Source organism: Psittacula echo (assembly GCF_963264785.1).
Source record: "Psittacula echo genome assembly, chromosome: Z".
NCBI classification, from domain to species: Eukaryota; Metazoa; Chordata; class Aves; order Psittaciformes; family Psittacidae; genus Psittacula; species Psittacula echo.
The window spans coordinates 46,593,438-46,617,383 of NC_137742.1; the positions used below are offsets into that span (position 1 = coordinate 46,593,438).

Sequence of the window (23,946 nt, forward strand, 5' to 3'; positions counted from 1 at the left end):
TTTTTTTGAACTAAGGAATAGAGTAAAACAACAGCCCTTGGAAATGTTATGGATAGCAACAAAGTTTCACCTTTTCCTGATGAATATTTGTACAGCCTTATCCACCCTGTGATCTGATCAGGATTTGTGACTTTGCTGCTTCTGAAAAGATTAGTCCTGAGGAGTTATGATGGACACCTCTCACCTGCCCTCATCCTGCTCTGCTTGGTTTTACTATGGAAGAAAAAAACAATGCATTGAAACCTAATTCAATATGTGGACAAAAGATGTATGAATTTTCTGACCTGAGTGTCAATAAATCAGTGTCTCAGTAAAGAACAGATGACTTAACCTGGGAGACAGCAAGGTGGGGAGCAAGTCAAGGATATAAAGTACTTTCACAGTTTATTCAGACTTTGCGTTGATTAAGGCCATTTAGTTCCATCTAGAGGTCAAGTGTCCAGCTGCCACTTCACGATCTTGTAGCAATTCAGCTCCTGCAATAGCTCTTCCACCAAAACACACTGCTATGAATTGGTCCATTAAAATGAATTAGGTCCTGCAGAGTGGATGCTGGTCTGCAGCTACTGTGAGGGAGGAGTCCTTGTCGCTAGGTTTCTTGATTTGGACAGCGGAGGAAAATGTTTTATTTTATGCAGTAAACAGTTTCTTGTAAATTATTAATGAATATGTTTTAGAAAGGTGCAGCTGATTATAGATAAGCCTTTCCATTGAGAATAAGGTCACCAATCTCATTACACTGCTATTAATGGGGTTTTGACTCAGCTGTTTTCAGCAGTTGATTCCAGATAGGTTCGGAACTATTTTTGCCTCATTGTTAGTGCTCGTAAAGATAATCAATCAACAGGAGCAGCTTTACGAACAGCTAAGATAGCAGTTTATGTAAACATTGTAAGATACAGAAGACTAAGTCATAGAAAAAAAACCTCTGACCAGTTTCTGTGCCAGTACTTCGGGGTATTTGTAAAGGTGTTTCTTTTTAAGATGACAAATAAAGTGGACAGGTAAGATGCTTTCTTCTTGGTGTACCTATGCATAATCCTTTTTAGTCCACTCTCTGCATTTTCCAGAGGACATGAGGGTGTTTTGCTGACTCAGAAGAAATCATGCTTTTATGCATTATGTGTTACAGAAAAGTAGGTGAAAGATAGAAGAGACAGTAATAAAGTTGCAAAGGCAAAAATGCAGAGGGGATATACCCCTTCCTCCACAGTATTATAAAAGAAGGACAGATAACAGTTCCAACTGAAGGATGTAAAGCATGGAAAAAATCATCACAGCCAGGTCTGAGAAAGAAATAACAAACACAAGCTTGAAAATACCCAGTAAAGAAAGGGGCAAATTTATTTTTAAATGGTAGTATATGGTCCACTGGGTTTTCTTCTTTCCTTTATTTTTTTTTTTTTCTTGAGTTTATGAATGGTATGATAAATGTGGTATCTAGTGAAACCTCAAGCAAAGTTTAAATAACTGATTTTCCTTTTCTCTGCTTCTATCTTGGTAGAAGCAATTCTTTTTAAAAGGCTTCAAACTTCTGTTTTGTAAGACTTGTTTGCATAGGTTCAGCAAACCATTTTATAAAGGGCTAAGCATGACAGAAGTCCTCTGTAGAAAATCTAGTAGTATTTCATGAAAACCAGTGAATTGTGATGATTGCATCCTCACCAGTGGTTCCAAGCAAGAGAGTACAGTTTTACCTGTTTTATCAAGATATTTATTTGTACTTGTGTTAGCGATTTAGTAGGTGATTTATTTTCTCTCTTGGTATTGAACCAGGGCTACAGTTTAGTAAGGAGCACCATGTTGCCAGTCATGCTGTGTTTCACAGGATGTAAATCTGAGGTCTCAGTCTCTTGTGATTGTTAAGGATACTACAGTGTGGTTTCTTCCTTGAGTAAAAAAAAGGTATCATTCATATTGGGGCCAAACTCAAGCATCACACCTGCTAAAGGTAATGAGAGCTGTCATGAACTTCAGCAGGCACAAGGTTCCTGCATGAAGTTTCTGTGGTTTCAACTAAAGATGGAAAGCTTGTAGAGTTCGGATCCAGTTCAGCTCAGCTCCTAACTGCATAGGACCTGATACATGGATACCAAGACTTCTATTGTTGGAAGGTAATTCTACATATACTAATAAACAGACACCATGTGTTCACAACCCTTCACCTTATCTCTGTCCTAGATAAGTTTTCACTGTATGTTTCAGGCTGGTCTTTCAACGTCTTTCATGGAAATACACCTACTGGAAATTCCCAGATTCTACTGGAACAGGATAGCTTGGATGCATAATGATCAATACATGGGAACCCAAGATGAAGTGCTTTTTGCAGACTCTACAATGAATAATTACTTTATGAGCTCTTTTTTAATATTAGTTACATAAATTAGTTACATAAAATTAGTCACAAAAATGTAAAAAATACAGTCTTTAAAGTTATTTTCATTGGTGTTAATCAAATTAGCATTCCTTTCCAACTGTGTCTGTATTTTGGAGAGGGAGAATTGGAATAAATACAAAAAAATCAACTTTTAGCAGTTGTCATAGATTTTATGTAGAAGTCAATTGCATACTACATTGATTACTGACAGCACAAAACCCTAGACAAATTAGGTAAGATGGCAAAACTATATTAATATTTCTCAAGACTTTTTTTTTTTTTTTCCCCAGATAATTTTAATGAAACATGACCATTTGTTTCCTTATTTTTCTATTATTTGTTTCCTGAAGTGTTCATGGTGGCTTGTTCTTGCAGGAGAAGCTTAATGTCAACAGTATGGGGCATCAGGTGATAATATTTGACTTTTCTCTCATAAGAGGACTGTGGGAAACTCGAGTTAAGAAGAACAAAGAACGTCAGAGAAAAGAGAAGGAGAGATTAGAAAAAAGCTCACTGGAGAAGTAAGCCAACTTTCTTGCTGTTCATTTTAACTAAATCCATTGTTATTATCCACTAACACTGGCATATACTGAGCATTATCAGATGATTCAAATCTTATATTTTTAGGTTTGATTTCAACAATTTCACACCTCCTTTCCTCAGATGATTGTAAGAAAAATGCAGTAAAAATTGTGTTTCTGTTTCATTAGAGTCCCTGCTCTTTCTTATATAAACTATGATTTACTAAGGCTGTATTTTATTGTCTATTGTGTAGACTTAATTTGGAGAAAAAAATATCATATTTTGTACATTTTTCTTGCTTATATGCTATATAAAAGTATGACTATTATAGAATTCATGAAAACATGCTCATAAAATTTAGTATTAAACATACTTTAAGCCTTTTTGTTCAGCTGACAAGAAGAACAAAAGGAATTAAATAAATGGGCATATACAATTGCTTCTGAATAGGAAAGAGAGGATAGAATAAAAGAATTATCATAGGATTTTCTTTCTTGTTAAAATATTAAAGAAAGCTTTGATTGCAATGCTTACATACACTAATCATGTCATTGTTTTTGTTATATTTAAATATTTTTTTTTAACAAATATTTTGGTTTCTTTATGTTCGCTCTCATTAGAGACAGTGAAATATTATACTGTGCTGGCAATGTTGGAAACATGACTTACAATTTTTCCCCTCTGAGAAGAGAACAAAGCAATAAAAATAACTTCCTGCATTAAAAATAAAATGCACAGGGTTAAACAGTGCCCTTGTTTAAAAGCATCATTGCATTCAGCCTTTGTGTGGTGTTTTGGCTGTCTCAGGAGACATCCACTCATTGATTCTCACTGCCAGTGCAGCTACACTGACAACAGAGCAACTGCGCTAAGAGAAGACCAGGGTAATACAAACAGTGACTGCCCTTTCTGCAGACCTTTATCTTCAAAAGTCTTGGCTGTCCTGTCCCTACACCAAAGCTTGCATTAAAAACAAGAGAAAATTGAGCTTGTCCTTCAGATTAAAGAATAAGCTTTCTTTTCAGTATGAGCTGAGGGACAGAAAAAGTTTGCTGTTGTGAGGTTTTTTTTTATGATGGAAAAAAGAAGTGAAAGAATATGGGATGAAATTTGATCAAACCTTATTTTATCCCGGATGCTACATTAAAAATGGCTTTGCCCAGTTCTAATGCAAATAAAGCACACAACCCTCCACTGGTGTCTATGTCCGCTAGCAGCTCTTGGGATGCCAGTGCAGCTTTCTTCATAAAAAGAATATTATGACTAGGAAGGCACACCTGTAGGTTCTAACGGCACATGCTGTTCATCTTCAGAACTGCTAGAAGGTCAGTCCCAGTGCAGATCTGAGCGTCAGCATCCCTCTGCCATGTTTTGTTTTGGTTTTCTGGGTGCAGAAGATAACTTCTGAGTTCACTAGTACAAAAGCAAACTAGAAATGCCAGGCATTGGAAGCTCTGTATGAAAGAAGGAAAGAGGGTAACCTTGTGTGGTCTAGGTAGATAATTCCAGTTCCCATGTGTTTTTGTCAGTAGCATATGTTAATCGTCATTTCTTACTGTGACCTGAGTTTTCCATAAAAACAATACATTCTCTGTGCCATTTCCGCTTGTGATTATTTGTCCGTATCCACTTCTCCAGCTGAAAAAGTGGAGCTTGACCGCCTCTTTTTTCCACTAATGAGGTCCAAAGTAGTTCTGTTATTTTCCTGTGCCACCTTGAGATGGGAAATTTGGGATATGACACAGAGAAAGAAAAAGTTCCATGTACAATTTCAGCATTCACGAAGTAATTTTATTTTCTTATTTTAGCTTGCAATTTGAATACAGTACTTTGTCTTGTATATCTTCATGTAAACAGACTGCTTTCCAGGTAGCCTTACTTTTTCACTGCTCCTGAAAAAAAAGAGAGAACACATCTGACTTTGTTTCCTGAATGTGAGTGATCAGTATTTCACCCACTGATATGAAAGGCAAAGTTCAGGTTAATTCTTATAATGCAGGCCTCATAGAGTGGAAAAAGCTGGCAGAATAATGGTCAAAGTCATAAAAATATTGGTAAGAAAATGAAAAATTCAGTTAAAAGAAAAATTCTCTTTATTTTATGAGGTGTGTAGTGACCCCCTGGCCTTTAGGTCCTAAACGTCAGGTCACAAGTGCATTTCAGTGCTGCTAAATGTTAGGCCAAAAATAAGATGAGATTTTGCTTGTTGTTATCACAAAAAGATAGATAAAATTGTAATTGTAATTAAATGCTTAATAGGAATAATGTTTCCCTGTAGAAATATGTTTCATTATTTTAGGAAGTTCTGTGACCAATTTTTGGTATTCTACTCAGAGATTAAAATTTTACCACAGTAAGATAGGTCCACTGAAATCAGTGCTAGTAAGAAACTATTTCGGAATGGATTGTGACCCAGAATGGTAATTCCAAGAAGACATGCAAAGAAGAAAGTTTCCTGGACTGAAGTCTGCATTCTAGCATTTAACAGTCTAGATATTTATCTTTGCCAGCAGTCAGAGTGAATTCCCAAGTAGGGCTGGAATTAATAGAGTTTCTCTGCAAATATACTTGTATAACAGATGAGCTTGGAATCTGTCTTGCTGAGGCTGCTTTTTTTTTCTTAAAAAAACCCAAACCCCAAACAAACAAAATCCAGTTTTCCTCAAAGAGGTTACAGCTGACTAATGCCCTTGAGATTGTGCATCTCCTTATCAGCTGGGTTGCTATGTAAAATGACCTGATACTATGTAGTGAAATGTAATATGTATTAGTTGAGGAAAAACTCCCAATTAACCTCTAGGGAAGTTTGCTCATCTTGGGGCAAAGTGATTTAGTTCATGCAGGGTCAGTAAGCAATCAATATTAGGTATTTCTCTTTTTGACTGAAGATTTTCTAATGCAAAACCCTGCAAATAATTGCAAAAATTGAACTGTGAATTAATGGTAAAGTCTTGTAAAGTTTTTAGGAATTTAGGTCTAGTGCAGATGTTTAAGCAGCTGGTCAATGAAAGCTGATTCTGGAGAAAAAGAATATTCTGAAAGGCTTGTATCTGTCTCTGTGAGATATGGGAATCAGAACACATTGTGTGGACTCCTGTTTCCCGTTTGGATTTGTGGGACTCTGGAAGTACAACAGTTTAAGGGACCCCTGCTTCTGAGGGACATCTATAAACCAGCAACCTAGTATAAACGAGAGAGATACAGTACAGTGTTGTACAAGAGTAATTTCATTTTATATTATGTACTTAATCACATCAGGCAAGCCCATTCTTAGTCTCTCACAGGATATAAAACATGGACTATAACAAAAACGTGCATTGTTCTGTGGTTACCTATATGGTTATGAAAGTCCGTATTATAGAAAGAAATTTGTGTTTATAGCACTGTTTTATATTTAATCTGCTAGATTCTGTTAGTGGTGAGCAATCTCATAAGGTACCCTGAAATCTGGAATGATGTCAGACTAACTTGATGTGGTATGATGGCTTTCCTCATAATTTTTCCTTTCTACTATTTTTGTTGTTTTGGAAAGGGAATGAAAGTAAAAAGCAGATAAAAACTGATGGCTGACAAATTAAACATTCAAGTGAGGAAATGTCAGAGATGTTTGCCCAGATTAGCCATATAAATCTTTGCTATGAAATGGCAGAGCCTGGCTTGTCTACCAACCAAACTTGCAGCAAAGATAACAGTTTGTTCAACTACCTCTTCCAGTGTGTCTCTTCTCCAGAATTTTCCTCTCAAGGTCTAGCTAGCTAAATGTACATGTGTTAACTTTTCTTAGAAATCACTTCCTGAATGCTGAAAGTCAAAAAAACCTTTCACTCTACAGGAAGACAATGACTATTTTCCCTGAGACGTCATGTGTTTTTTTAATAAAATAGATTTGTCTCTATCTTTCTGTCAAACTTCAGCGCTGTAACTCTATTTGTACTTGAACTAAGATTTTATTTGTGATGTTTATCTTTATTCTCCCACTCAATACCCAATTCAGAATTTTTCTAAACAGGACTAAAACTGAAACTGGGAGCCCTTAGCCCCAAACACAAATTATAGGCAACAAGTTGGGAATAGATCTGCAGTTCTAATAACCACTTAAGTTATTTGACTTTGTTGTTAGGCACTTATGCATACAGACCTTGCATCTAATGTACTGCATGCAAATTGTGTAAAGATAAAAGCCACTCTTGAGTCACAATTTTTTACAACCCATGGAAGAGTATGGCAGAGGGACTGAAATTAAATCAATCCAATGGAATTTGAAGAAAATATTACTCATCCATCAGGAATATTAGTCTGTGCTGAGCTCCAGTTTAACTGTCATGCTCTTATAAATATTCTGTAAAAATATTTAATGATCCTGTGTGGCTAATGATTCTGACCAAGAGTACTAAACTAGTGTCACCATGTAGAGTCCTGGTTATTTCGTCCATCCTGATTTAGAGGAAACAGTGCCATCTAATGAAACTTCGTTTCTTTACCTAAGAAGCATAGCTTTACCTCAAGGACAATGAAGTAGTGTTTGGGGAATGATTACCTGAAGACAAGTTTAGCACTAACCAAAGTGGAAACACTTGAATATTCTCTTTCCCTGCTGATCCTGTTTCATATAAAATCATAGAATTGTAGAATAGTTTGGGTTGGAAAGAATTCTAAAGCTCATCCAGTTCCAATTCCCCTGCCATAGGCAGAGACACCAGGTTGCTAAAAGCCCCTTCCAACCTGACCTTAAACACAGACAAGGTTGGGGCAGCCACAACTTCCCTTGGCAACCTGTTCCAGTGCTTCACCACCCTCACAATAAAGAATTCCTTCCTAGTATCAAATCTAAATCTACCTTCTGTCAGTTTAAAGCCATTCCCCCTTGTCCTATATCTATATGCTCTTGTAAATGTCCCTCTCCAGATTTCTTGTGGGCCTCATTTAGCTATTGGAAGCTGCTCTAAGGTCTTTTCTCCAGGCTGAACAATCCCAGCTCTCTCAGCTTGTCTCCATATGAGAGGTGCTTCACAGGATAGGTGTTGCATGCCCTCTGACCATCTTCATGGCCCTCCTCTGGACTTGCTTAAGCTGGTCCACATCTCTCTTGTGCTGGGGGCCCCAGAGCTGAATGCAGCGCTCCAGATGGAGTCTCATCAGAGCAGAGGAAAGGGGGTGAATCACCTCCCTTGACTTGTTGTCCACATTTCTCTTGATACAGCCAAGAACACGGTTGGCTTTCTGGGCTGCGAGCACACACTACCGGCTCATGTTGAGCTTGTCAGCCAGCAGCCCCAAATCCTTCTCATCAGGGCTGCTACGAATACATTCTTTGCCCAGTCTGTAGTTTTGCTTGGGATTGCCCTGGCCCATGTGAATGATCTGTATAGTGTGTTATCCTGAAAGCTTACTGAAAACCAGCAATGTATTGGGAAATATCTTGCCAGAATTAACCTTTTTTCTATACCATTTACAGTCTGCTTTGGTGAGAGGTGTGTTTTTGTGTTACAGATATAAAGGCATGAACCATGACTTTTTTTTGACAAACATTAGCAGCATGAAATCAGCCTTTTTAAATTTAGTTGGTTTGTTTGCATGATTGAAGAAAAATACTGAAATCTTAGATCTCACCTGGCTCCTATGCCCAGAATTTCTTTTTTTTTTTCTGTTCATACTACCCCATAATTAGAGTTTACTTGACTAATACCCACTTTCTGAATATTTAAAATGGTAGCTGTTTCTTTAATCTGACTGCAACTTTTTGATCAGTCTCTAGAGGAAGACAAAATATTTTATTAATGAAGAGTAACAAAAAGACACAAACTTTAGGGGGCTGTGATTTTGTAACCAACTTGTTTGTTTGTCATATGTGAAAACATGTTCCTGGAATATCAGGAACTTTTAAAAAGCTAAGACCAGAAATCTAATTTCTCTGAAAGTATATTAACATATTTAAAGGCTGATTTTATTGTGTGGACATTTTTTTTTTCTGTTTGCCATGTTATTTTAGGTGCCTTTTGTATCTTTACAGAAAATTCGTGAAATAGCCTCTAGATATGACAAATGTGGTGGCAATTCTATTTTATTTGAAGATTGTCACCAGAGGAAGATTTAAAATGGTCTTTATTTTCATAAAGATCTTTAGAAGTACCTTCACCTCAATTTTTTGACAATGATAGAACTGAATAGATCCCTTTGATTTGATCTGAACTGTAACTTGCAAATTAAAGCTTTGCCACTTTTGCTTAATAACATACTGGCTTGATCTAAGCCACACTTTCATGCCAGAAAGGCTCATGTTGACTCATTTAGCTAGTGTGCACCTCAAGGGTACTACAAGCGAGGGCTGTAAATTGTTAGGACCTCAGGCGTTGGGATATACCATATTTTCATTCTGAGATGCACTGTATAAAATTATGCACTTTTGTTGCTTAATTATTAATTCACTTTTCTTCTGTTCAAAATGTGCTTTACATAGTACTTAGCCTCATGACCATAAGCTTTCTTTTAAAGCTAAACAGAGCATGTTGCTATCATCTAATGTATGAATAAAGACGAAATTTTACACAAGACTTCCAAATCAGAGCATGATATCTAGAGCTGAATTCCTAAACAGATTTAATTTTTAACACTTGTCTTTCTTCTGAGGTCAATATTTCACTGACTGATTTGGTTAACAGCAGTTTTTGTTACGTGCATTTTATTTTATTTAGCTGACAGTGTGTTGTGACCTCCTGAGATTTGTGTTTTGTATGTGTTATCTATAAAGTGTCAGAGGGCAGTTTATTATTTCATCTTTAATGTAGCTCCCTTCTTGCTGATTTGTATAGACCTTGTGTGAGAGTAACAATTTAAATCTGATCCTCTGCTCTTGTGTTCCAGGGGTCTACCTGACAGAGCACTAAGGTGTAGTAGAACAGTTCAGAGCCTTACTTTTTATCAAGAGCTAGACTTTTTGACCTCTTTTTTCTGTTCATTAGATTTCTAACCTCTGTAGAATTTATACTGTGGGGAACGAGTCAGTCATCTTGTGTATGTGAGTGAAGAGCAATGAATACAAGAAAAGCATCTTGGGGACAAGCTTTTTTAGTGCATTGAATTATGCACTGAGATAAAATCTTTATTGCTTTAGTAAAAAAATTAAAGAATTCCATGGAAATGAGAGGGCAGTAATGCAGAATTAAGCTTTACAGAGGGACAGAAAAGCTGTATGTGGAGGACTGAAGAAGGATGTGAGAAACAACAGTACAGCAGTTCTAAGTAAAGATAGGATTTGAAGAAAAAAAAAGCAATGGCAGAGTTTTGGTTTTTTTCACCTCCTGACTTTTAATAGTTCACATCTTTTTGTTTTCTTTCTTGAGGATTCAATGAACTTTCCTCACACCCTCCCTACACACTTCATCTCCCACCCACCTCACACAGGAATACAGAGCATTTATAGCTAATTAGGTATGCTCACTGGTAGATGAGTTTTGGAAAAAAGAAAGTTTTGGACAAAAGATTGGAAAAAAGAAAGGTCTGGGCCTGCTTATTTTTCTTACAGTATATGAAAGTAGTATTTTCTAGCTTTTCCTAGTGACCTATTACTCTTGAGTTGTCTGCCCTCTGTTGTGCTGGTGGTTTCTGGAGTTCAAACGACAAATTGAATAAGCAAGATCAACACTACAAAATGAATTGGCTCATGTGTTTCAAGTCTGGTGTCTGCTTTATCCTGGGTTCAGCAGCAGCAGTCAGTTTTTCTCCTTCTTAGTAGCTGGTGCAGCACTGTGGTTTTGACTTTCGGCCTGGGAATAATACTGATAAAGCCGATGTTTTCAGTTGCTGGTCAGAATGTTTACCCTGACCAAGGACTTTGTGAGTCTCATGCTCTGCCAAGGAGGAGGAGAAGCTGGGAGGAAGCAGAGACAGGACACCTGACCCTAACTAGCCAAAGAGGTATTCCATACCGCAGCACGTCATGCCCGGGGATGTAACTGGGAGCTACCCGGAAGGGCACGTCCTCTTTTCTGTCAGGCTCTTTTCCGGCGCGCGGTATCGTATTCTCTTCCCTTGTTATTTCTCTTATCATTATGATTACTGGTGGCAGCAGTAGTGATTTGTGTTATACCTTAGTTACTGGACTGTTCTTATCTCAACCCGTGGGAGTTACATTCTTTCGATTCTCCTCCCCATCCCTCTAAGGGGGTGGGAAGTGGGATGGAAAACCTACTTCAGCTTTGGAGGAATGGGTGCATGAATTGAAAATAGGAACAAGGGTCAAGACTAATCATCCCATGAGAGCTCCGGCTTCAGTCTCTGGTGAGCAGGTTCCCAGATGGAGCGGAAGAGCTGATTTTACTCCAGCTCCTGTGATAATGAAGAATAATCCCTTTCAACACGACTTAGGTGTCCAACGTTTTAATGACTATTAGAGGGGCCCTGCCTCCAGCCAGGTGGAGGTAGGGCACAATCGGATTTACTGGACTGTGTGGGTCAGATGGCCCGGCACATCAGTCCTACAGAAGTATAAAACTCTAGTAGATACCGGTGCACAGTGTACCCTGATGCCGTCAAGCTGTCAAGGGGTGGAACCCATCTCCCACCCCCCCAGAGGGATGGGGAGGAGAATTGAAAGAATGTAACTCCCTCGGGCTGAGATAAAAACAGTCCAGTAACTAAGGTATAACACAAATCACTAATGCTACCACCAATAATAATAATGATAAGAGAAATAACAAGGGAAGAGAATACAATACCGCTCGCCGGAAATGAGCCCGACAGAAAAGAGGATGTGCCCTTCCGGGTAGCTCCCAGTTACATCCCAGGCACGATGTGCTGTGGTATGGAATACCTCTTTGGCTAGTTAGGGTCAGGTGTCCTGTCCCTGCTTCCTCCCAGCTTCTCCTCCTCCCTGGCAGAGCATGAGACTCACAAAGTCCTTGGTCAGGGTAAACATTCTGACCAGCAACCAAAACCATCGGCTTTATCAGTATTATTCCCAGGCTGAAAGTCAAAACCACAGTGCTGCACCAGCTACTAAGAAGGAGAAAAACTGACTGCTGCTGCTGAACCCAGGACATGCTTATATGAAAAATTCTGTAATCTGAGTGCTTCCAGGCTGTAACTGGAGGGGATGCCCTTTAGTGAGGCTGCCTAGTGCAACCAAGTTCTTGTGTGTCTCTCACCCTGTAACCAGAAGTATCAGATGCAGCATATTGTGAAGGATCACAAAATGGCCTAAAGAGCTGAGTCTTCTTTAACTTATTTTCTTTGTCTTTGTTATATCCAGTCGCTTCAGAAAAAAATTTGAGACATTGTGGATTGGTGATGCACTCTTCTGTGACTGCAGCTTCCATGCCCCTCTAAGGACTCGCTGAGCTGAATGTGTTGCTGGAAGTGTTTTCTGTCTATCCAGTCTTTTTCTTCCTAACTCATTAAAAATATCACAGCTAGCTGTAGTGTAAAGCAATCCACTATTAGACACTGAGAGAAATGGTGAGATTTACTTCAAATATATATATATATATTTTTTTAATTCTCAAGCCTCCTCTATTGACAATAAATATCAGAAAGTCCTCCAGATGCTTACTTGTAAAGAACATACTGATCTCTGTAATGAAAAATGAAGCCAAGGATAAGTAACTTTTCTGCAGCTCTCGATAACTTGTTTGACTATTCTTTTATCACTTCTTTCCTACCTTGATAAGTGATTGTTCCCACTGCCTCTCTGAGAGCTTTTCTGCTTCTGATGTGTTAGAAATCCATTTCCTTATTAATTTGTATACCTGCAGTAAGTAACTTCACTTGTTTTGTTGTGGTTTTATATCTAATTTTTATACTGTCTTCTCATTTTTTCATTGGAACATAAACATGATTTTCTCTCTTTTTTTTTTTTTTTTTTGTATGCTTTGGAAACAAGGGGAGAAAAAGATCCTTAGAGTGTCTTCACTAGTATGTACTTACTCTGAGGGTGAGCTGCCTTTATGCAGTCTGTCAGCACTTTATCCAGGGACCTGCACTTTTAAGCAACTTCACTGTTCTATGTAGCTCATCTTCTGAAGTATTTCTAGATATTTTTCTTTATTTTCTCTCTATAAAGATGTTGCATGGGAATATATTGCAGCTATTATTACAGAAGGGTCTTTCTGTAGTTCTCTGATGACCCATGTATAAGTGTGCTTCTCTTTGCAACTGAATTAGGTTCTCTTGTGGTCTCTCAGGCTAGCTGCTCTGATAAACACTCATATGTAGTTTCCAAAAGTGTGCATTGTCTGCCAATATGCTGTGTGTATGCTGATAGCTGAAGTCTCCTGCTGTTGCTGTGCTTTCTGCTTCCAAGCCTCTCTAACATACTTTAAGGTTTTAGTAAGTGCCACTATTTGTGCTGGGCAGTTTACAGCTGTCTCCATAATACCTTTCCTATTTAGTCATGCAGTTTTGATCCTGAAAGATTTATTTTGATAACATTGAGTCAAATCTGACTTTTAAACTATGCAATCATATTCCCATAAATATATTCTGCCTTGCAGTTTCTATATTGTATCTTGCTATGAGTGTCCAAAAATTGCTTATTTTCACCAATTCTGGAAGATGCTTCCTGTATCTCGGTTTGTAACTGATTTCTTGTAAGTGAGTAAAAACCAGACATTCTGTTTCATGTGTTAATTTTTTTGCATTTTAGAGAAAGTCCCATGCTTAGCTGGAGATATGTGTACAGGTTTTGTTACTCCATACTTGAACTTTGAAATCTTGCATGTGATTCTCTTTGTAGAACATAACATTTTTCACTTTTTCTAGGGGCCACATTATCCTGAATTTTATGCCCTTCTTCACCTATCAGTTTTCTTCAAGTCTTTAGCTTAAAATTTCTGGGTGGAAATCAAATAAATTAATCATATGTATCACAAGAACCTATCATTCAAAGCATGACATCAAACTTATGAGACAAGAGGCTCTACAGAGTTTTATTTTGGTACAAAGAAGGCATGATTCATTTAGTCAACCTGTTTCTGAATTGACTAAGCTGAAATAAATCTTTCCTAAATTAAAGCACGTGCTTCTGGCAGTGCTTAATTATATCAAATTGAGTTTGCACCTGAAGTTATGTAGGTAAAAGTTTGCCCTGGAAGTGAGCCTAAAGTTACAGTGAAATTGAATATGAAATTGGTTGGCATGCCATAACTTTGACCTTTACTGTCACCCTCTAAGATGATATTGGAAGATAAAGTTGAAAAAATAAAAAATTAGATCATTATACTTGAACAAGAAAGGTCAAGGAAAAAGGACTATTTCTAACTTCTTACTCATTTTTGTTTATACATATAACTTGTTCTGTGAGAATGTGTTTCCTACCCTATTGAAATAAAGAACATAATTTATGCTGTTTTCTGTGATAGTGTATTCAGACTCAATTTTTCTTTTATTCTCTGGGAGTCACTGTTTTATTCTCTGTTTTATAGTCAGTAAATGAAATCCTGCTCATCTGAAATCTATATTAAATCTAGAAATCTAAAAATGATTCTAGGACTCCAGGAATGCCTTTTTTTTTTTTTTTTTTTTTAAATGGTGAATGCGTTAGGTTCATAATTATGTTTTATTAAATACTTGTGCAAACAGAGACCAAACATTAAGACTTATTTGCCATATTGGTTCAGTTGATTTACATAACCCTTTTTGGCCCCATTTCAGGATAAAGCAGGAATGGAATTTCATATTAGAGTGCCGGAAGAAAGGCATTCCTCAATCAAAATACCTCAAGAATGGTTTTGTAGACACTGATAAAAAGATTCTGGACACTTATGGAAAGACACCTCAGCTGCAGAAGAAACGTGTTTTGCCAGATGAAGCAAATAAGGACAGAAACAAGTTTATTTTTCACCTTTCTGGAGAACAGTGGACGGTAAATAAAATGGAAAAATGTGTTTCTATTGCTAAACAGTTTGGGTAGCTTAGGAGTGCAACTTTTCATTTCCTAAAGCTTTTTTTCCTGCCAATGCAAATGAAATGGATGCTTTTTCCACAGTGTTAGAAGTGACAAATGCATTTCCTGTTTTACCCTGAACTACTGGCATGGTTTTCAAATATGATTATTTTAAATTTTCTGCTGATACATGTAGTTTAGCCCTTTCAAAAATTTTGGTATAAACAATCATATTACAGTAAGGTATCTTTCTCTGAAATTTCCCAATGTTTGGAAAAAGATGAAAAGATTCTCTGGCTTTGTTAGCCTGTTGATATATAGTCTACTACTCAGGGATTTGTCTTCTTGCTCTAATGGTGTGGTAACATTTTTCTCAAGATCTGTTCAAATCAAAACTAATATTAGCATCAATTCACAGTTGTCTTGCTGAAAAAAAAGCACTTTTTACCTCCAGCTGTGTTTCATGTGAAATAACAGTTTGGAAGTAAACTCTGAATTAGAGTTTTTATGACAGTTAGTGGAAATTGGACTAGAGTTGGTCTGAAGTTTTCTAAAGTTGCTAAAGTTTTGATTGAAATGTATTTTGAAATGCACTACTTAATGAGAAAGTGAAATTAGCATTTTGATTTTTGTGTAGCTTATAATTTTGAAATGCATTTTTTAGATTTTTGTTACAAAAAATGCATTTAAAAGTTAATTAATAAAATGACTAAATTTTACCAAAAAAATTATTTTGATTGACCTGAAATGTAAGTTTGTCCCAGATTTGAACTTGAATATAAAGGTATTTTTCAGCTTTCATGTTTTTCTGGCTTTAGCTCTTTTCTGAATAAACATAAAATGGATGAAATTTCTGCAAAATAGAAAACCTTGGTTCCATCCAGCTCTAGTAAGGAGACTATTTTTTCTACTGATGCCAATTATTTTTTTAGTAGTGTTGGTTGCTGCAGAGCTATTACTTTTTAGCTTGTTGTCCAACTCTAGCCTGGTTTAAATGAGCTTCCTGTTTTAACAAGATACTGCAGCATAGTTCAGGTATCTTCAGGCAAAGATAAAATCAAAGCTGCTTTATTTAGAGAAGACCAATGCTCCTTCAAAATAAGAGAACATTGTCAGTCTCTAGCAGATGAAAATTATTTAAAAAATGTGAAAATCCCCAAAGTTCTGAAAGAACTTATGGCAGATTTTTTTTAAAAAATATGTTACACAAGTCATACCACTTTGTCATTTTTACTCTCAACTTCTGCTTCTAAACTGAAGACAGAATCAGACATGATATTAATTTCCCCTATCACTCTCACAAAATTGCACTTGGGCAAATGTGCAGACTATACAACCAAATCTGCACAGGATGACAATTTGCATGTGAAAAGATCTGTGGATAGGTGACAGTTTTCTCAGAGAGCTGGGATATCATGTAGCTGGGAGATGTGGCATCAATTGTGGTAGTTCCTGTAACGTCTTTTTCACACAAATACATCTATGAGTTCAAAGTTTGGATGATTAAGCAGTCAGACACTAGGAGAAGTCAGAGGAGGGATGGTCTGTGCAATTTTACAGGCACATAACCAGATTGGCTTGCGGTTGGCTGTCTACTTACTGCTGGCAGCAGCAAAGAGCACAGTCTTGTGAAGTGTCCATTTGGGAACCAGCTGCAGATTCCTCTCTTCCACTTGCTTTTAGCTGATAAGTATTTCTATTATGTTTCCCCTTTCATCTCATCACTGAAGCAGTAATATATCCTCTAGACAGTTGATAGCTAAATCTGAGTAGGTTGCTAGTATGACTTACAGATTTAATTTTGAGAACTGGGCTTGCTTCTGGGCTGTACCAGTTCTCTTTCTGGACTCTGTGAAGCTAAGTCTCACAGAACAGTAATCCCCAGCACAGGGATTTTTCAAGATCGAAGCAAGCGGCTCTACCACATCCTTTACATAGGTCTCAGCTTAAGAGCTCTCACTTGAAACTTCAGCAGCAAATGAACTGAGTCCACAAATCAACTTCTATCAACTAATGGTGTTATTTGCAATGTTTCAATCAATTAAAATGGTAGCTTGTGTTGGGCACTGATCACTGCCCAGGCTTTCTAGATGTTAAAAGTGTAGACATATTATAAAGATGCTACTGATGCGAAGGGTTAACTGATGTACAGGGGGGTTAGGGTTAAGATGCTTGCTTAACAATATTACTGCTTACTCATGCTTACTCAACAAATGTGTGCTCAACACTTATAGTGCTTGCTGGAACAGGGTGGGAGGACCAAGACTATTGATAAGAGGGAGGAACAATAGCTCAGTTCCTGCTCTCTGGACCCCTAAACCAGCTGAAATCAGCTTTGTGGTTTGGACAATGACTAAATCACAAGGGAACATGCACAATGACCAGAGGGGAAAAGTTCAAGGAAGACTTGTTTACTTCATCTTGAGAACCTCGCCCACGACCACCAGGAGACACTACGCAAGCAAGGACCTCTTACCTCATAATAATAGGAAGCGGGGATAGGTCATGAATATGCATAAATGTGTTGCATATGCAATAGTTTAGGGGATAAATATAGAAGAGAACAACGCTGGGGTGCACATGCCTGTGGAGGAGAGATCCCCCATGCACCTCAGCGCTGAATAAAGCATACCTACTTTACAATTTAACGAGTTGTGGAGTCTATCCACGTATCACTACTGTTCCATGCTCCATATCCATACGGCATAAGAGTGAATTTGGCTCACTGATTCTGCCTTGTTGAGTATGAGGTTAAAAACAAGTTTTGTAAACCACTCCATCATATACTGGGATAGCTTGGACAATTATTTTGAAAATTACCTGGATAGGAAGGGGGGCATTTTTTCATCCCAACACACCCAGTCAGTTGCCAGCACCTATAATGAGTGCTCGGAGTGATGCAGAGATATTCCAGCTGCTCCAGCCAATGAGCTGGCTTCATCTGGAGCTTGGCTCAGATACCTCTATACAAACGCCTGTAGCATGGGGAGCAAACAAGAGAAATTGGAGATGTGTGCATGACTGCGGGAGTATGATATAGTAGGCATCACAGAAACATGGTGGGATGGCTTCTACGACTGGAGTGTTGGAATGGAAGGTTACAGGCTCTTTAGAAAAGACAGGCCTGGCAGGCAGGGAGGGGGAGTTGCTATTTATGTTAGGGATAGGCTGGAGAGTATGGAACTCTGTCTGGGAACGGGTTAGCAGTGGAAAGAGAGTTTGTGGGTCAGGGTTAAAGGGAGAACAGCTATTGGGGACATTACTGTGGGGATCTGTTACAGACCGCCTGATCAAGAGGAATCTGCGGATGAAGTGCTCTACAGACAGATAGGAACAGCCTCGCGCTCACAGGCCCTTGTTCTCATGTGGGACTTCAACCACCCTGACATCTGTTGGAGTGAAGGTACGGCCCAGCTCAAGCAATCCAGGAGGTTCCTCAATTGTGTGGAAGACAACTTCCTTCTGCAAGTAATGGAGGAGCTGACAAGGAGAGGTGCCATGCTTGACCTTGTGCACACCAACAAGGAAGGGCTCGTTGGTAATGTGACGCTCCAGGGCAGCATTGGATGCAGCGATCACGGGATGGTTGAATTTGAGATCCTCAGGACAGTGAGAAGAACGTGCAACAAGATCACTGCCCTGGACTTCAAGAGAGCAGACTTCGGCCTCTTCAGGAGGCTGCTTAGTAAGATTCCATGGTATATGGCCCTAGAGGGCTCCAGGGGCCCAAGACTGCTGGCTGTTATTCAAGGATCACCTGCTCCAAGCTCAGGAGTGTTGCATCCCAACTAGAAGGAAGTGCAGCAGGAGGGCCAGGAGACCTCCTTGGATGGATAAGGAGTTGCTCAGGAAAATTCAAAGGAAAAAAGAGGCTTACAGAAGGTGGAAGCAGGGACAGGCGGCCTGGGAAGAATACAGGGATGTTGTCCGAGAAGCTAGGGACCAGGTTAGGAAAGCTAAGGCCCAGTTAGAATTAAACTTGGCTAGGGATGTGAAGGATAACAGGAAGGGATTATATAGGTACATAGCAAATAAAAGATAGACTAGGGACAATGTAGGCCCCCTCCAGAAGATATTGGGAGAACTGGCTACCCTGGATTTGGAGAAGGCTGAGGTTCTTAATGACTTCTTTGCCTCAGTCTTCACTGGCAAAGGCTCTGACCACACCACCCAAGTCTTGGAATGCAGACACAGTGACTGTAAGAATGAAGACCCTAGGCCCACTGTAGGGGAGGATCTGGTTTGAGACCATCTTAAAACCCGAAACGTATACAAGTCCATGGAACCTGACGAAATCCATCCGCGAGTCCTGAAGTTGCTAAGCCACTGTCCATCATATTTGAAAGATCATGGCAGTCAGATGAAGTTCCCGACGACTGGAAAATGGGAAATATAACCCCATTTTCAAGAAGGGGAAAATAGATGACCCGGGGAATTACAGACCAGTCAGTCTCACCTCTGTGCCTGGCAAAATCTTGGAGCAGATTCTCCTGGAAGGCATGCTAAGGCACATGAAAAACAAGGAGGTGCTTGGTGACAGCCAGCATGGCTTCACTAAGGGGAAATCCTGCCTGACCGATTCGGTGGCCTTCCATGATGGGGCTACAAAACTGATGGACAGGGGCAGAGCAGTTGATGTCATCTACCTGAACTTGTGCAAAGCGTTCAACACTGTCCCACATGACATCCTTGTCTCTAAATTGGAGAGACATCAATTTGATGGGTGGACCACTCGGTGGATAAAGAACTGGCTGGATGGCTGCACGCAAAGAGTTGTGGTCAATGGCTCAGTGTCCAGCTGGAGACTGGTAACGAGTGGTGTCCCTCAGGTATCGGTGATGGGACCAGTCTTGTTCAACATCTTTGTCGGTGACATGGACAGTGGGATTGAGTGCGCCCTCAGCAAGTTTGCCGCTGACACCAAGCTGTGTGGTTTGGTTGATACGCCGGAAGGAAGGGATGCCATCCAGAGGGACCTCAACATGCTTGTAAGGTGGGCTGATGCCAACCTCATGAAGTTTAACCATGACAAGTGCAAGGTCCTGTCCCTGGGTCAGAGCAATCCCAGGCACAGCTACAGGTTGGGCAAAGAAGATATTCAGAGCAGCCCTGCAGAGAAGGACTTGGGGGTGTTGATTGAAGAGAAAATGAACATGAGCTGGCTTCAGTGTGCACTCGCAGCCCAGAAAGCCAACCGTATCCTGGGCTGCATCAAAAGGAGCGTGACCAGCATGTTGAAGGAGGTGATCCTGCCCCTCTACTCCACTCTTGTGAGACCTCACTTGGAGTATTGTGTGCAGTTCTGGTGTCCTCAACATAAAAAGGACATGGAACTGTTGGAACAAGTCCAGAGGAGGGCCACGAGGATGATCAGGGGACTGGGGCACCTCCCGTATGAAGAGAGGCTGAGAAAGTTGGGGCTGCTCAGCCTGGAGAAGAGAAGGCTGCGTGGAGACCTCATAGCAGCCTTCCAGTATCTGAAAGGGGCCTATAAGGATGCTGGGGATGGACTATTCATCAGGGACTGTCGTGACAGGACAAGGGGCAATGGGTTAAAACTTAAACAGGGGAAGTTTAGATTGGATATAAGGAAGAAATTCTTTACTGTTAGGGTGGTGAAGCACTGGAATGGGTTGCCCAGGGAGGTTGTGAATACTCCATCCTTGACGGTGTTCAAGGCCAGGTTGGATGAGGCCTTGGGTGGCATGGTTTAGTGTGAGGTGTCCCTGCCCATGGCAGGGGTGTTGGAACTAGATGATCTTAAGGTCCTTTCCAACCCGAACTATTCTATCATTCTATGATAGTGCTTTTTTGAAAATCATCTTGGGTTTCCTTTAGAGAACCTTTGTAAGGCAGTATATAAGAGCAGATCACACATTTTGAATTCCTGATAGAATTCCTTCCTTTAGCACCTCTAGATCACTTTTTTCCCACCTCTCAAATGTCATTGAAAAGATAATGTATTTTCATTAGATGGAGACCCATTGTTCCTTGTACTTGTAAAGTAATTATTCTAACATATCTGAGTAAAGATAAAGCTCATACAATGAATATTAGGTTAGAAATAGGCACAGAGTACTAGCTAAAGTGATTAGGGCTTGATTTTACAGAATATGAATTCTGAGGAATTGTATTGTGTTTATGCTGATCCATAATTCATTGTGGATCATTAATTCTTACTAGTTATCATTCAATTTTAGTCTAACTTTTTGAGACATGCAGTTTGAGCCTCTAGACATCTCAAGTCACAACTGTTTTCTAGCAGTATGGTCACACTAAACTAAATGGAAATCTTCTGAACCACAGTGCTCTGATTATCAAGCATTAGTATCAAGAATTTTTATACTTGAAGTATATATAATCAGTGAGTCCCTCTGAATCTGAAAATCCTCTTGTAACTTGAGTACCGTTTTGGCCGTACCTGTTCAGGGTGGTTAGCTACTGGCTGTGGACAGTGTCTGATAACTGCAGTGATGAGATTTACCTTTGTAAAAGCTTCACCTGGAAAAGGCTGTGTGACAACACCCTTAAGGTTCATTGGTCCCTGCCTCCTCTTCTGCATACCAATCACATATTTATGACTCAAGACATGGATCTGTTGGATGGATACAGAATTTGCTGTATGACCATATGCAGAGTTGCGGTCAATGGTTCAATGTCCACGTGGAGACCAGTAATGACTGGTGTCCCTCAGGGATCGGTGTTGGAACTGATCCTGCTGAACATATTTGTTGGTGATGTGGGCACTGGGATTGAGTGTGCCTCCAGCAAGTTTGCCAACGACTGTGTGGTGCAGTTGACAGAGTGGAGGGAAGGGATGCCATCCAGAGGGACTTTGACACACTTGAGAGGTGGCCAATACCAACCTCATGAAGTTCAACAATACCAACAATACCTGGGTTGGGGCAGTCCCAGGCACAGCTACAGGTTGGGTGGAGACTGGATTGAGAGCAGCCCTGCTGAGAGAGACTTGGGGGAGTTGGTTGATGAGAAACTGAACATGAACCAGCTTCAGCGTACACTCGCAGCCCAGAAAGCCAACCTTATACTGGGCTGCACCAAAAGGAGCATGGCCAGCAGTTCAAGGGAGATAAATCTCCCCCTCTACTCCACTCCTGTGAGACCCCAGCTGGAGTACTGTGTACAGTTCTGGTGGTCCCAACTGTTCTACTACTGTTACCACCAATAATAATAATAATAATAATAATAATAATAATAATAAAGAAATAACAAGGGAAGAGAATACTACCCACCTACCGACACTCAGCCTGACCTGAGCAGCTATCTAGCCTTCCAGGTAACTGCCCCCAGTTTATATAGTGGGCATGACATGCTGTGGTATGGAATACCTCTTTGGTTAGTTTGGGTCAGGTGTCCTGTCTCTGCTTCCTCCCAGCTTCCCCTCCTCCCTGGCAGAGCATGAGACTCAGAAAGTCCTTGGTCAGAGCAAACATTAAGGAGCAGCAACTGAAAACATTGGCTTTATCAGTATTATTCCCAGGCCGAAAGTCAAATCCACAGCACTGCACCAGCTACTAAGAAGGAGTAAAACTGACTGCTACTGCTGAACCCAGGACAAAAACATAAGAAAGATACAGAACTGTTGCAGCAAGTCCAGAGGAGGACCACGAGGATGATCAGGGGGCTTGAGTACCTCCTTTATGAAGACAGGCTGAGAAAGTTGGGGCTGTTCATTCTGAAGAAGAGAAGGTTGTGTGGAGACCTCATAGCAGCCTTCCGGTATCTGAAGGGGGCATACAAGGAAGCTGGAGAAGGACTCTTTATCACGGATGGTGATGGTAGGAAAAGGGATAATGGATTTAAACTTAATCAGGGGAGAGTTAGCTTAGGTATAAGGAAGAAGTTTTTTACTGTGAGGATGGTGAGGCACTGGAACAGATTGCCGAGGGATGCTGTGAGTGCTCCATCCATTGCAGTGTTCCCAAGGCCAGGTTGGACAGAGCCTTGAGCAACCTGGTCTAGTGGAAGGTGTCCCTGCCCATGGCAGGGTGATTTGCACTAGATGATATTAAGGTCCTTTCCAACCCTAACCATTCTATGATTCTATAATTCTAAGTGTCTACATCCATGTGTGGTGCATTTTTCCATGCTGCAAACAGTAATGAATTAATATTTTTATTTAGGAAAGGAAAGGTCTTACAAATAGCTAGCCTCTCTCATAATCTGATGTTGTGAATGAAATCAGACAGCCTTTTCTCTTTATAAAAAATGAGCAGAACTCTATTGTATTTCCCCAGCAGCGAGTATTTTCAAAACACCTGGGACTTGACAGCACAAGAATGGTGTATTGTGACACAAGTTTTTTGATGATTCCAAAGTAAGTTTCAGAAGAACTTTATATTTATCCGTCAGTTTTCCAGACAAACTCACCGTGAAAAGGAGCTGTATAAGGACATTGGACTCTTGTGTTTTGTGTTTGAATCAGTTGCCTAGAGAAAATGACGGAGAGTTGATGAAACACTTAAATGAGATGTAAACAAGTATCTACTGAATTAAATCAGTTCTTCAGAGAAATAGCATTGCTATTAAAGAAGAATGAAAACTGTGGCAAAATAATGCCATGAATATTCACATGAATTTTTCAGTGGATCCACTTTAAGTCTGTTTTCCCCTCTGAGATTGTTTACTTTCTGCTTCTAACTAATGAATATTTAATCTCTAGTGGATCAGTGAATTTGAAATGATTTTCAGAAAATATTAAGGAAAAACAATTTTTTGAATTTGTGATATCAATATTGGCAAAAGAAAGGTGATGATGTTCACTCTAATAGAAAGCAGGACTGTTCTTGGCTGTACTGCTTTACTAACGAAAGGATCTGCATGTCCACCTAATTTAAACAACTTTAATGTCAAATGTGCAGAAGTAAGTGAATGAAAAATGGTAAAATTTTTTCCTGGTACATCACTACTTTCTTATATATAATTTCTTTGCAGAAAAAATGCAGCAAATAAATTACTACATTTGCATTTGTTCTCCCAGATTTATCATCTAACATAACGTGTATATTCACAAAGAACAGAGAATTTGCATTTGTTATTCCCTTGTCACTGTTAGTGACAGCAAGATATTTATTTGACACAAAGGGTAAGGTAAAATTGCTGCATTGAATGGACAGAGAAAATGTCTCTTTTGCTTATGTAATATCCA

At 39.5% G+C, this 23,946-nt stretch overlaps 1 protein-coding gene across 1 annotated transcript in view; it reads left to right on the forward strand.

The window, feature by feature from the left end:
* Nucleotides 1-2,513: 2,513 nt before the first annotated feature.
* Nucleotides 2,514-23,946, forward strand: part of LRRC2 (leucine rich repeat containing 2) — a gene marked incomplete at its 3' end in the record, with an annotated part of 57,646 nt that continues 36,213 nt past the window's right edge. Inside the window, exons 1-2 of the mRNA XM_080638173.1 lie at nt 2,514-2,898; nt 14,546-14,756. Coding sequence (XP_080494299.1) covers nt 2,774-2,898; nt 14,546-14,756 — 336 coding nt within the window. The 5' untranslated portion in view covers nt 2,514-2,773. The remainder of the gene's footprint in view (nt 2,899-14,545; nt 14,757-23,946) is intronic.